Raw genomic sequence first — 14,232 nt, forward strand, 5'->3', positions numbered from 1 at the left:
AAATATATTTATTATATTATATTTCTAAGAAGATATTTTGAGGATAAAAGATTAATGAGATCATAAAGGTGTCAAATAATTGATGTGAAGAAAGAATTTGTAAATAATTGTAATAAAAAAATTAAATTGAGTAAAATGCAAAGTTAAAGGATTAAATTAAAAAAGAGAGTATAGTTTTAGTAAAAAATAAGAATTGAAGTTACATAGGTATTCTATAGTTATAAGAGCATGTGGTTTAAATTTGATCAAAACGTACTTAAAATGAATGATGAATTGAAAAAATACGGAAATCATGCAAAATTGAGAGACTAAATTGAAAAAAAAAATAGAAATTTTATTATCAAAAGTGGAATTAAAAGTACATATATATTCTATGATAGTTTAGGAGTATGCGGTTCAAATTTGGTGAAAATTTGACTTAAAATAAAGGAGGAATTGAAGGAATAGGAAATCAGGGACCAAATCGCAAATCTGTCAAAATACTCATCCAAATTTTTGGTTTTTCAAGTTACTCGAAATTTTAACTCGACTCCAATTTAAAAACCGAATTGATAAATCGAGTTAACTCAAATAACTCGAAATAAAAAAAAGTTTGATTTTTTGAGTCTAAGTAGAGTTTTGGCTCACCCCTATTCTAGACCATTGGAGGGAAATTTACATACGTTTAACATAATACCTTCAAATTTGATACATAACAAAATACTCCCCACTACCGTCTACACTCTGCACTAGTGGTGCCTTTTTATTCACACTCCTTCCCTTACTTAACAAATCATTTCCATTTCTATAGAGCTTGTTTGTTGTCATTACCATTTTCAGAACACAGTTAATTGTTTTCTTTGCATATTTGGTATTCAACTGTCGGCTTCTGTTTTTAATTAATGGGCCTTACTTCTCTGCAAGTTTGCATCAGGTATGCATTGAAAAGCTATATATTAATTAAGTAGTAGGGATCGAGTATTTACTGGTTTGTAATTGTAATGAACATTTCTCCATGCTAAAAAAGAAACGAGAATATGTCAACAGTCTAAAAATTATCCTACTACTCATCTGCTTATATGCGCATTAGTATCCATCTCACAAGAACAGGACAAAGAATGTCCATACTGCTCTGCTCACCTTATGTTATATAACATACATTGCCGTTTTTAATTTGCGATTTTGAGGTATTTTTGAAGTAATCGATAAATGTTTTGGGGGAGGATTAACGAGGAGTCTGAGATGGATTCTTCATCGCTATCCGGGGATATGCTCACATGCTCCGAGGCCATTGGTTGAAAGGAAGCTGAGACCACCACATGAGCAAGCTCTCAAGTGCCCGAGGTGTGATTCCACGCACACCAAATTTTGCTATTACAACAATTACAGCCTTTCCCAGCCCAGGTACTTGTGCAAAACTTGTAGGAGGTATTGGACCAAGGGAGGGACACTAAGGAACATTCCTGTTGGTGGGGGATGTAGGAAGAACAAGAAAGTTGCTTCCAAAAAATCAAGCCATCATCAATCATCCAACAACATCGCTGGATCATCCTCTTCCAATTTCCCCGAAATGAACATGCTTGCTACTCATTCCACCAATAAATACAATTCCCTGTTTGAAAATCCAATGCCCATGGATTTCATGGAGAGTAAACTTGAAGACATAATTGGGAGCTGTAGGAAGTACGATTTTATGGGGAATGCTAGTGTTGAGGGAGTAGAGGATACGGCAATGGATCATGCGGTAGCGCTGAATCTCCATGGCCTCTGCTCTCCATACGGAATGCCACATTCATGGACAACTGCCACGGGATGATGCTTCCTTATGAGGAACATCAACATGTCAACAAACTCGTCTCTAGACCAAGGATATTCGGATTCTGGGAAAGACAATTACGGGTACATGAACTGCTTGGGATCATGGAGTGGAGTGATGAATATTATGGACCCTCCACATCAAATCCATTAGTCTGAATCAACAACTACTACCTACTTAGAATCCTGGACTCAGCTCGTCACCTTGTTTAGGATCACTTAGTATCAAACTCCGACTAAAAATGCATTGATTTTTTATCCTGTCTTTGTGATTGGGCGAACGACAGCACTGATGTTATACGGAGGAAGATATAGATGGTCTTGTTGTTTACGTGTGATAATAATGAATGAAGGAATTAATTAATCATATTTGATTTGACAAGATTGTCTCACATTTTTTTCTCTGAGAGGTCTGTCCCACTGCTCCGACCCCCACCCTAAATCCATATATTGATCTTCCTTCCATGGGGAAGTTTCAGTGATTCTATGACCTACATTGCATCTTCATCCTTCGATCGGGAAGTTATGCTGTGCGGCGATTAAAAAACAGTTAAAAAACGGCGTGACCGGTTAAATAAGTGATTGGTTAAAATTTTGACTGGTAATGTTATATCATTTAACCGGAAATATTATCAAGTACAATAACATATTAGGTAGCGCTTATATAATGTAATAGGTAGCGCTTATATAATAAAATAGGCATTTAACCGGAAATATTATCAAATACAATAACATATTAGGTAGTTCTTATATAATGTAATAGGTAGCGTTTATATTGACCTATTTTCGAAGTAAACCGGTATATTTATACCGATAACATTGTAAATTTACCTATTATATTATTATTATCGGTTTCAATATTTTTTAGATCGATACAATTTTAAATGTATCGACACTTTATGCTTGCACCTCGTTGGACATTCATATTTCATTCTGGAAAAAAGTATCGACACAAACTAAAAAAGTGTCGATACATTATTTAGACTTATTTTCTCATAAAACCGATAAATTTATATCGGGTACATTGTAAATTTACCTATCACATTGTAATTTTCGTTTCGATGTTTTTGAGATCGATACTTTTAATAATTGTATTGACACTCTATGTGTGCACCCCGTTTGACATATATTATGGACAAAATGTATCGACACAAATTTAACAAGTGTCGATACTTTATGTTGACCTATTTTCTCATAAAATCGGTATATTTATATCGGTTACATTGTAAATTTACATATTACATTAAAATTATCGTTTTCGATGTTTTTAGGATCGATACTTTTAATAAATGTATCGACACTTTATGCATGCACCTCGTTTGAGCATTCATTCTAGACAATAAGTATCGACACAAATTCCACAAGTGTCGATACATTATATTGACTTGTTTTCTAATTAACCGGAATATTTATACCAGTTACATTGTTAATTTACTTATTACATTATAATTATTGGTTTTGATGTTTTTTGGGTCGATACATGTAGAAAATGTATCGACACATATTTAGGTAGTTATTGTACATACCTAAATATGTACTGCGAATTTAATATTGTACCTACCATTTAACTACCACTACCAATACCACATCCTATTGAAAGCAGCACGACTGAAACATGTTCAATGAACTTTTGCTTAAATCTCCATCAACTCCGGGACCACTGAACTTGCACAACAAAATTTTTGCCATGAATCATACTGATGCAGACAATGTTAAGCTAATCGAGGAATGCCTTGAAGTACATAATGTTGATGAATCTGACAGATTGGTTGGTCAGCTCTTCTGTTCACGTGATCAAGCTTGGTACTTTTACAAGGGATTCGCACGGGAATATGGGTTTAGTGCACGTAAGGGAACAATAAGGCTTGTCGTGGAAGGGAATGTGAAGACACAAGAATTTTGTTATTCCAAAGAAGGGTTTCGAGTATCAAAAGTCAATATTGTTGATCGTCAACGTGTTCATACGTCAGTCACAAGAACAGGATGTAAGGCTAGAGTCGTAGTTACAACAACAAATACAAACGATCAGTGGGTTATACGTAAGTCTTATCAGAAACATAATCATGCATTGTGCACACTTGCTATGACACCATTTATGCGTTCTAATAGAGCTGTAAGTAAGGCTGATATCGATGAGGCAACAACATTGAAAGAGGTCGGTGTTGGCACGTCACAAGTAATGAACTATTTAAAGTAGCAGACAGGGGGCTATCATAATGTTGGATTTACACATAAAGACCTCTACAATGCACTTCAAATAGGTAAAGCAAAGGAAATCGTAGATGGGGATGTGAATGCGCTTATTGCCTACTTTGATTATAAGAAACATGATGATCCCGGGTTTTTTATGACATACTAGATAGACGAATCAGGGGCATTGCATAATCTTATTTGGTCGGATTCTACATAGAGATCGGATTACATATGCTTCGGTGATGTAATTGCATTCGACACAACGTACAAAGATAATTTGTATGGTCGACCAATTATGCCTATTATCGATGTCAATCATCACCATAACACAATTGTGTTTGCCACTGCCATAATCGCTTACGAGACGTCTCAATCTTTCGAGTGGGTGCTACAGAATTTTTTAGAAGTCGTGATGAATAAATCAACTATTTCAGTTGTCACCGATGGGGATAGGGCAATGCAGAGGGATATCAAATCTATTATCCCTTATGCTAAGCACAGATTACGTTCTTGGCATCTTTCTCACAATGCACAAGCTAACATTGGTGACCCAAAATTTACAGCAACATTCTCAAAATGCATGGCTTCCTGGTGGACAACCGAGGAATTTGATATTCAATGGCGTTCGGTTGTTTCAGAATTCAACGTCGAAAAGCATCTATGGGTGATTGAGAAGGGAAATACATGACACTTATGGGAACAAGCATATCTAACCGGTCATTTATTTGTCAATATTCTCTCAACACAAAGGTGCGAGTCTATGAATGCTTCACTAGCGATTGCACTGAAACACAAGAAGATATATTTTGATGTTGTTCGTGCACTTGAAGATGGAATTAGTAGAATGTGTATGAACGAGTTGAAAACGGATTACTTAAGTTCCCATACAAAGCCCTTCCAGATCACAAAACTAGTTGACCTTGAAAGCCATGCTGCTGAGATTTTTACCCGCGAATCTTTTCGTGCGTTCCAAGATGAACTTCTACGGGAGACATTGTACCGGATTAAGAAAGAGATTCATTCCTTATCAGATGAATGTCAACATTATATTTTGTCAAAGTACAAAGAAAAAAATAAGACATTTGAAATTAGTTTTGATTATCGTACGAAAACCCTAATTTGCTCCTGTAAAAAACTCGAGACTGTTGGACTTATGTGTCGCCATCAACTTCACATTTTGAAGCACTTGGATTACACATATTTGCCAGGGAGTTTGATTTAAAGTAGGTGGACTAAGGATGCGAAGGATTCTGCACCCACTTATGTTGACTTGAATGTGTCTCCAGAAGTGATGCAAATGGCAAGGTTCGCTGCTCTACGTTCAACGTCAAGTAGGTTATGCTACATTGCATCAAAGACAGACGCGTCTTTCAAAACCGCAAGAGATGAGATGAAAAGACTAATAGAAGAATTAGAAAACTCGTTTGGTTTGAATGATTCAGTCAACCAGAGCATTGTAGTAAACAACGTTCGTGACCCTCAACGAAAACAACGCAAGCGAAAAGAAGTACCGAAGAACAAGGTTGAGAAGAAAATTAGGCAATGTGGGTACTGCAACGGTGAGGGGCATAAAAAACTAACATGTCCTCAAGTCAATCTCATTTTGAATACAAGCACACAACCTACATCAACTGATTTTTTCGAAGACGGAATGGAATGGACATTCAGTTCCGCACGTGATGACAACGATCTCCATATATCGTAAGTAGCAACATGACTCCTATTGTGTATAAGAAACATGTACAACAACCAATTGCTAACTTTTCTCATCTCATACATAAATACATCATATACAAAATTATAAATCGTATGTAACTTATACAAAATTAACCCTACATTAACAAAATTTACTCTTTTAGTCTATTTTGATTGTGGCTTATGAGACCGTTTAATATTTCATCCGCATCATCACATAAATGCCAAACAATATGTAGACTATAGTCTCCCGCAATCATGGCCGGAATCAGTTTTGGAACTGGGATTATCTAGGTTAATCATGTTGACAGCATAGCCAATAAAACTTGGGGGGGGTCCAAATGGTAAGCTAGGAATTGGTAAGGCAAGCTTCCTTTGAGGGTTTAGGGTTTAGAGCCCTCCAACGTAAGGATTGCATGATTGAACATTACGTATAATAGTTGTATTCAGTCGTTGAAGAATTGTTTTTAATTTTATATAAGGATAGTTGTTGTGATATACGTTCACATTTCGGGAACAAGGTACATTGTTCTGTTTTTCTTTCCGGGTCATATGATATTTATTCTTAACTATTAGTGATAATATTAATAATTATGTAAGTAAAAACAGGTAATTTAAGACGAACCGGATACGTTATGGTTGAGTCCAACGTCTTGAGTTTAACCGTCATTAATTAGTTGTATCTATTTTTCGAATGAGAATTAACCATATGAACTTAATTGTGGTTTCAGATTAATGCTTTGGATTTTTTTAATTCCTAGATTAATTACTTAATTTAACCAATTTTCTAAGTAAAAACTTAATTTTAAATGAACAGTCGCCATTTTGGTTAGCATTTGATTAGTTGTTTATATAGAATTCTACACAACTAATCTATCAAATATAAAATCTTTTATAATTATCTCATTAAATAATATTTACTGCAAAGAAATGAAAGAAGGAAGGTTATAAAAATGTACAGTTAATGGTTACAAAGCAAAATACTTAAAGGACATTAATTGTTTTGGTATTTAATTCAAGTTCCCCAACAGTCTGCGTTACATGGTTTTCCATATCAATTTCTAAACCACGTAAATTTTCAAATACCCTTCGAGTACAAGCCAGCCAATGAACAACCGCCATTTGGCCTATAGGCTATATAGTGAACAAGGGCAGTGTAATATATTTAATCATGGTGTAAAGCAAATGTTAACCACGAGACGGCCTAGATAAAAAAAACATAGTAAATGCCCTCCCTTATTTCTCACCTTATTAAGGAACTCAAAGCTAACAAGACACGGCCAATACGTAAAGACTTTGGTCCTGGATTTTGGTTTGGTGAACGATGGAGTTTGATCTAAAGGATAGGGAAAACATGTCCCCTCAAGGCCAGCAGCCTATGTTTTTGTTTGACAACTGTCTAAAACCCTTTGAAGCCACGACCCCATCTTCATCCTCCAAGGATTTTTATCTGCAAGACTTTCACCACCTCCATCATGATCCTCAAATTCACGTCAACGTCTCGTCGTCTTCGAACCCTGTTCTTCTTTATGATTCTTTTGATGCATTCCCTTACGGTTGCTCCGCAAACAATGTCGATTTTTACGAGTGTAAGCCGTTTGATGCGGAGCACGGACATGAACAGGTTATGGACGACTTGGGGAGCGTGGGATTGTTGAGCCTTCTTCAACAGAGGAACTCGACCAATGATGTTATTATGGGATCGGACATGGCGGCGCCCTTTGATTTTGTAGTGGGGGGTGAGACTGCAGAAAATGGTTACTACAACAAGAATAGGGTATTGGCTAATCCAACGTATAGGAGGACTAGTAATTGGAAAGTTCGTAAGAAGTCAAATGGAGTGAAGGGACAGTGGACAATGGAAGAAGACAGGTTATATATGGATTTTTTTTTCTCCGGATAAAATGTTGTTCATGAAATCTTATGGATATTCGCATGCTTGAACAGGCTGTTGATTCAGTTGGTTGAACAGTATGGAGTGAGAAAATGGTCTCATATTGCTCACATGTTGCCTAGACGAATAGGGAAGCAATGCAGAGAGAGATGGCACAATCATCTAAGGCCACATATCAAGGTTAACTCATACCCAATAATATTAATGACCTTGTGCACGCATATACATATTGATATTGTTGATTGCAGAAGGACAAATGGAGTGAGGAGGAGGATAAGGTCTTGATACAGGCCCATATGGAAATAGGAAACAAATGGGCGGAAATTGCCAAGAGGCTCCCAGGAAGAACAGAAAACTCCATCAAAAACCACTGGAATGCAACCAAAAGAAGGCAATTTTCAAAGAGGAAATGCCGTTCCAAGTACCCTAGAGGCTCCATCTTGCAGGAATACATCAAAAGCTTAAACTTGGAGTCCAGCAGCAGCAGCACAAGATCCCAAAAAAAATCTTCCAACGCTACTGCTTTGGATTTTTGCCCCAGCAGTACTGACCGTTTGGTGCCAGAATATGAATTCAATGAATTTTCGTTTGATGAGAAACTGCTTCAAGAGAGCTGCAGCATTGACTCTCTGCTTGATCAAATACCCACTGCTGAGCAGGATATGGGGCCTGTGAAGGAGCTGGACTTGGTGGAGATTATCTCAGCCCACCCTAAAATCTAATTACACCTCACTCTACTTTCAAGTGGAGGGACGCTCAGAACTACCCGTAGCTAGAGATATGAGGGTGGAACTGGTATCATTCAGATTAAATAATATATATAAGAGCAGTTTTCGTATTCACATAACTCAAATTCGTTGGAAATTAACAATGCATATCAGCGTAAACATACCCACGAACGTTGGATGCTTACGGAAGCACACAATTCTAAGTTATTTATATTTTTATTCATATATTATTAACTTTCATGAAATAAAACATGGTGCAAATCTGTAGGAAACTCTTTCGGTCGAACAAAGTTAAATTTTACGATCAATTCTACAAATATTGTATGTATGTCATGATAGGGCAGAAGAAACCATTGAACAGAGAGAAATAGAGAGAGAGTTGTGATACTTTCTATTAATTTTATTAATAAGTTACACCCTCTAAGTGTGACATGTGATACGTCATATGATTAAAAAAATTAGGGACTCCACACATAAATGTCATTTAGGTCGGTTTATGTATAACCTTTGTGCCCTAATGATATTTTCGTTCAAAGAGAAAATAAATTGGTTCTCGGAAAAATGACAGAAAAAAGTTATAAATGAAGATTTTGATAGGATCTTAAATCATTTTTCACGACGAATTTCGGTAAAAAAACCTAATAGATCTCTCATAATTTCAAATTTAACAAATTAATCTTTATTATAAAATATTTTAAGAGCTTCTTTTTAAAAAAATAACATAAAACTTGCACATCATTTGGAACAAACCTGTTAATAAGACTTCTAATATCTTTAAAAGAGAACAGACTATATACAAGAAAGAGTTGCTATGAGTCAGTTCAAGAACTGTAAACTAAAAGAAATTTTAACCGTTCTAATCAACTACTAACAGCTTTACCAATGGTGCAGTACAATAACAACTATGCCATCAAATACTATCTGCACTCATTAAAACCACAACACAAACAATACTAAGACTATCTATCTTCACAACACTGTAGAGCGATGGTCAAATTGTTTATAAAACTAATAAATGCAGGCTTAAGCATCCAATTTCTCGTATTTTATATCCACTCCAGTTCATGCGAGGCAATTCAACCATCGTTTCTACTTTAATAATAAAACGCAGAGATCTAAAGCAAATTTATGAATATTTGTTCATTAATCTTTTAATATATTTTTTAATTAATAATATGATATATTGGGATTAACTGATGAGAAATGAAATTCTTTATACTGTTAATATATCATATATTTTCTCATGAAAAATTAACAAAATTAGCTTCATAAAAAAATATAACATTTATTTTTCTATTTATAAACTTATTATTATCACAACGGAAGGAGGAAAAATTGTCAAAAATCAAATTCGAAATTTATTTCAACAAAAACTGTCATTATATCTCATTATTATTTTATTTTATCTATAAATTTTTAAGGATTGAAAAATATATTTGACCAAGGGCAGAACTAGGATAAAATTATGAGAGGGGTAAGGTTGTTTATTTTTGAAACTAACAAAGTTCTAAAAGGTAACTAAACCGTAAAAATATAAGATTGGAGCTTAATTTCACTAACTTAAAAACTGTCATATCCTAAAAGATAATTAAACCAGAAAAGTTAGAGACAAAATTTAATTTCATTTAACTTTAAAACTGACAATGTTTTAAAAAATAATTAAACCAGAAAATTTTGATAATGATCAAGACTTAATTTTAGAATTTTCAAAATTTTCAAAGACTTAAAATACAATTAAACCTTAGGCCATATCCCCTTCCGCCCCCACATGGTTCCGCCAGTGTATTTGACCCAATAAAATATTAATAACATGAATTAATCAAGTAATACATTTAAATTTTATGCTAGTTTAAATTTTAAAATATAATACATCAACCTAGACTATCAGAAATAATCTAAACTCGATTATTAAAGGATAATAATCCATTATTAAATCAACCCAAACCCGAAACAAACAAACAGAAAAACATTCTTTAAGGCCTAAATTTATTAATTCCACCTATACTGAACCGATTCAAATTCTCCCCACCCAAATTTTTGTTTAAAAAAAAAGCAAGTGTCTCAAGGAAGAGGTTATAGATCCTAAACGTTTTAAGAAAAATCTGCTTCTTGTTTCTTTAAAAGTAAAAACACCACATCTTGGAAGTAACTATAAGAACCAGCTTATCTAAATGACAGTGACTCTTCGATTAAAGTTCATGTGTCAAAACAATCAGCCAAAAAGAACTAGAGTAATCCAAACACTAAAACAGAAACCCAAAATATGTTCTGTCTAAACTACAAACAAGTCCTTCAATCTAAGGCATTAAACTCGTATTTATAGGCAAAACCATTATGCTGCCTTTGCCTTAATGCGCTTCACCCTAGAATACAGGAAAACTCCAGCAAGAGCAATTCCGGTGCCTGCAAAAAAATCATCACAATAAGATCCATTAACAAATCATAAAGGCACGGAAAAGAAAACTCTAAATGGAAACAATTTCCGATAATATATTATCAGAATGCAAATTTACCCAGGGCATTGATTGGTGAGACAGGCGTCTTAAAGAAAATAACAGAGCTGACAATAACCACCACCCGCTTCACACAATTGCCCACAGAATGAGTAACAGGGGATACCCTTTGCAGTATCATATATGAAACCTGCATTTCATTTTTTTAGATCAAACACTAAACACCTTTGCATTGAGCATACTGCACTAAAAAATAAATGTAAGGCTGCATTTAGAAGGATTTGACATAACTAAGTTTCATTACTTTCATAAAAGAAGAATAAAAGGAAAAGACAATAAAGACATTCAGACATTCAACATAACCACTGCACTTCCTTAGATCCATCATTTTCTCAGTCTCTCTTAAACCAAATACTTCAATATGGTTCGTCAATAAATTTGATTAAACAGAAATTAAATTACTGAATCACATATTTCAATAGAGTTAGTTCAAGGTCAAGATAAATAATATGCAAAAAGTTAATCAAAGTAACATTAAGGCATAAAATTTTATATACATATATCAAACAGTGAATCTTTGTTAGAACTTTCAATAAAAATGTCCGTTTAAATAAGTTATCAAAACTTATACAAACTTTTTGAAATTTCATATATATATCACATGATATTTCAATCCATGGATTTTGTTTTCCAAATTTAACTTACTTCATTATATTCAACAAGAAACCTCCCAAACTTGACCTAATAAATCTCATGCCTTGTCCCATTTTTAGTTCATTATTCACACTTTCATCATTATGAAGTGACTTTGAATCCATGCATTTGATTCTTAAGGATCACGAAAAACCATCAACCAGAAAAATTCTCACCTGCTGATAGGCGTGGAAGGAAAGAGCAGCAAGCAGAGATCTTACAGCAACTTCTTTAACATTCAAACCCTGTTAGACAATATAAAAGTTAAGCTCATTACAAGGAAATGGAGAGAATTTTCAAAGTAAAATCAGTGCACCTATAGCAACTTTAGCTCATCAAGAATACTCACAGCAGATTGCAAGTAGGCAGGGGTAAATTTTATGCCTTCCATGAAGATAGCCACGGGGGCTAGCAAGAAAAAGGACATAATTGTTATTATTGAGAAGAGGGTAATGTTGTCCATAGAGCCCTGTCACAGAATAGCTGCTTGTTATGTGCCAATACGAAAGTCAACTCCAAAATTAGATTTTCAATACAGAGAGACCACTCTGCAGTGAATCAACCAGAGAGATAGAATTTACACTCCAATAAATGTTATCACCATAGTGACTGATAACAGAGATCAAAAAGTAAAATTACCTCTTTCTTAACCATAACTTTTTTGCTAAAAACGTTACGGGACTGATTTGTTAAATTGGAAGCCATTGCACTCCAAAATCCAGCCCTTTATACGTAAAAATAAAAAAATGTTATATTAAAATGATATAAAATAACCAATTCAAGTATTTGCTATCAAGATATCTGCACCAAAATCAGAAATGAATCGCGAGTAAAAGAACACTTTCTGAAGTTTTATAAAGATAGTACATGCTAGCATGTACAATTCTTACCAATTGAATGAGGCCTCTGTAACAGATGCAAGTACAACTCCTCCTACAATAGGTAAAAGAGAACCAACTACCCAAGGAGTTGGCAGCTGTAACAGCAAAATATCATACTCAAGTCAGAATCAACATGAAATTGCATTTTTAGTCCCAAAAAAAGAAAGAAATTGCATCAGTTTTCACACAAAAGGAGTTTCAAATAGGTTCAATAATCGCTCATGCAAAGAAAACATCACTGTGAATAACTTCAAGAGATATTACAGAAAAAAAGAGGAAACTCGAAAAGGCATTTATAGATAAACAATAATTAGGAAAATGTGAATGAAAAATAATAATAATAAAAATAACTAAACAATAAATCACCTCTCCTAAAAACATTGCAGACAGAACAACTGAGAAGAATGGCTCCATAGCTTTAATCGTGTGAGTGAAAGAAACGGCCACTTTTCCTAGACTCATATTCGTAAAGAGGTTGCCCAAGGTATGCACCACAGCAAGTGGCAGAATTACTGCTAGCTGTGAATGAACAATTCAAAAATTAGTATCAAACCAGAGAGGAATCAAGAATCCCAATAGATTCACTATTTGCTCCAAAATGTGTTGAATACCTGTGCACCAGTGATTTTCGGCCTCTTATACAAGTTAAAAGTCCACATCAGGGAAACAAATACAGTCCCAACAGCAAACTGAATGACAGTGACAGTTACAGGGTAATGGTAGACCTTAAGAACCTGTTAACAAAAAAAACAGAATTTAATAACAGTTCATTCTCTTGAATTGTACTCTAAGATTCCGTCTTGTTTATCGAATATTGTTGTTTGAAAATCACACTGTAATTCTTAAAAATGTACAAATAACCAGCATGCACCACTAGTTTCCCTCATCATTCAGATATATTAATGTAAAGTTACATCTATTTTCACCAAAACAGTTAACTCTTTTCTTCTTTTTCGTTAATTCTTCAAAATATTATTTTCTCCCTGCAACCGTTTGCAACATTTTTTTTCTTTTGATTCATGTCCTTTTACAGTTTTATTTATAAGAAAGTCACTGAAATATTTTTCCAATAAGCTGATTTCTAAACAGAATTCAGTTAAAACAACAAAGAATAGGAAACCGAAGATTTTAGTAAAAACAATGACAGGGAGTGAAACCTGTTTGTTGTAGATGTTGAAGTAGATATTAAAGAGGTACCACAATCCAAACAACAATCCAAGCTCCAATGTCTTCACCAAGCTACCTGACTTCTCGCCTTCACCGGCAGTCTCCGCCGCCGTTGCTCTAACTTCGAAGCGTTCCGGCCCTGAATCGGAAGGAACAAGGTTCCAAGGCCTGAGCGGCAAGGATGAGGAGGAAGAGAGAGGCCAGAATCGATTAGGCAAAGTACTAACGGAAACGGCATGGCTTGAAGCAAAATGATCGTGGCGTTTGGGAACGGAGGAGGAACAGGAAACGCGAATAGGATCAAATCCAGCAGTAGAAGCGAATTTGTGCGGTTTCAGAGAAGGAATAGAACAAGGAGAGGATAGAGAAAACGCCGCACTTTGCATTGCTGATTTGATTTGACGAAAGATTTAATTAGGAGATCTACGGAGACAAAATGAGAAATGGATTTAGAATGGAAATGGAGAAGAGCTTTGAGGAATCCGTCGAGAAAAGAGAGAGAGAGTGGTTGGTAGGAAAAGTGAGGCGGCTAGCTTTACTTCCTCAGCTCAGCCCACGCACTCGAATTCTTTCAGATTACTGAATATGTTTTACTAATAAACGTATTTAATTCATCCAAATATATATATATATATATAAGAGAAAATAACATCAGTGACCGAAAATTCTTTATAATATACGATTTTGATCAATTTTTTTTCGATTTGCTAAAATGACCAATAAAATCATAACGC

At 34.8% G+C, this 14,232-nt stretch overlaps 2 protein-coding genes and 1 pseudogene across 2 annotated transcripts; 2 read left to right on the forward strand and 1 right to left on the reverse strand.

The window, feature by feature from the left end:
• The first annotated feature begins 881 nt into the window (after positions 1-881).
• LOC120143750 lies at positions 882-1,953 on the forward strand (annotated as a pseudogene).
• Positions 1,954-6,964: 5,011 nt separating this feature from the next.
• On the reverse strand, positions 6,965-14,022 carry LOC120143874 (triose phosphate/phosphate translocator, non-green plastid, chloroplastic-like). The gene is made up of 11 exons (XM_039158088.1): positions 13,489-14,022; positions 12,943-13,065; positions 12,698-12,850; positions 12,341-12,426; positions 12,090-12,174; positions 11,800-11,919; positions 11,627-11,695; positions 10,818-10,947; positions 10,572-10,707; positions 9,561-9,572; positions 6,965-6,976 (listed from the first exon to the last, which is right to left on the reverse strand). Exons 1-9 carry the CDS (start codon positions 13,882-13,884, stop codon positions 10,637-10,639), a joined length of 1,233 nt encoding a protein of 410 aa, XP_039014019.1. The 5' UTR covers positions 13,885-14,022; the 3' UTR covers positions 6,965-6,976; positions 9,561-9,572; positions 10,572-10,636.
• LOC120143799 (transcription factor MYB98-like) lies at positions 7,007-8,298 on the forward strand. Its single transcript, XM_039158033.1, has 3 exons — positions 7,007-7,554; positions 7,630-7,756; positions 7,825-8,298. The coding sequence occupies exons 1-3, from the start codon at positions 7,007-7,009 to the stop codon at positions 8,296-8,298; spliced, it is 1,149 nt and encodes a 382-aa protein (XP_039013964.1).
• Positions 14,023-14,232: the final 210 nt, after the last annotated feature.

The sequence above is a fragment of the Hibiscus syriacus genome, unplaced genomic scaffold, assembly GCF_006381635.1.
Source record: "Hibiscus syriacus cultivar Baekdansim isolate YM2019G1 unplaced genomic scaffold, ASM638163v2 tig00002239_pilon, whole genome shotgun sequence".
Lineage (NCBI taxonomy): Eukaryota > Viridiplantae > Streptophyta > Magnoliopsida > Malvales > Malvaceae > Hibiscus > Hibiscus syriacus.

Bases quoted from the DNA above. Each gene is read 5' to 3' on its own strand.
- LOC120143799 (XM_039158033.1), top strand. From the start codon at position 7,007: ATGGAGTTTGATCTAAAGGATAGGGAAAACATGTCCCCTCAAGGCCAG. The intron at 7,555-7,629 runs GTTATATATGGA...ATGCTTGAACAG, and splicing joins TGGACAATGGAAGAAGACAG to GCTGTTGATTCAGTTGGTTG. The intron at 7,757-7,824 runs GTTAACTCATAC...TGTTGATTGCAG, and splicing joins ATCTAAGGCCACATATCAAG to AAGGACAAATGGAGTGAGGA.
- LOC120143874 (XM_039158088.1), bottom strand. From the start codon at position 13,884: ATGCAAAGTGCGGCGTTTTCTCTATCCTCTCCTTGTTCTATTCCTTCT. The intron at 13,066-13,488 runs GTTTCACTCCCT...TTTTGTTAACAG, and splicing joins TCAACATCTACAACAAACAG to GTTCTTAAGGTCTACCATTA. The intron at 12,175-12,340 runs GTAAGAATTGTA...TTACGTATAAAG, and splicing joins ACAGAGGCCTCATTCAATTG to GGCTGGATTTTGGAGTGCAA.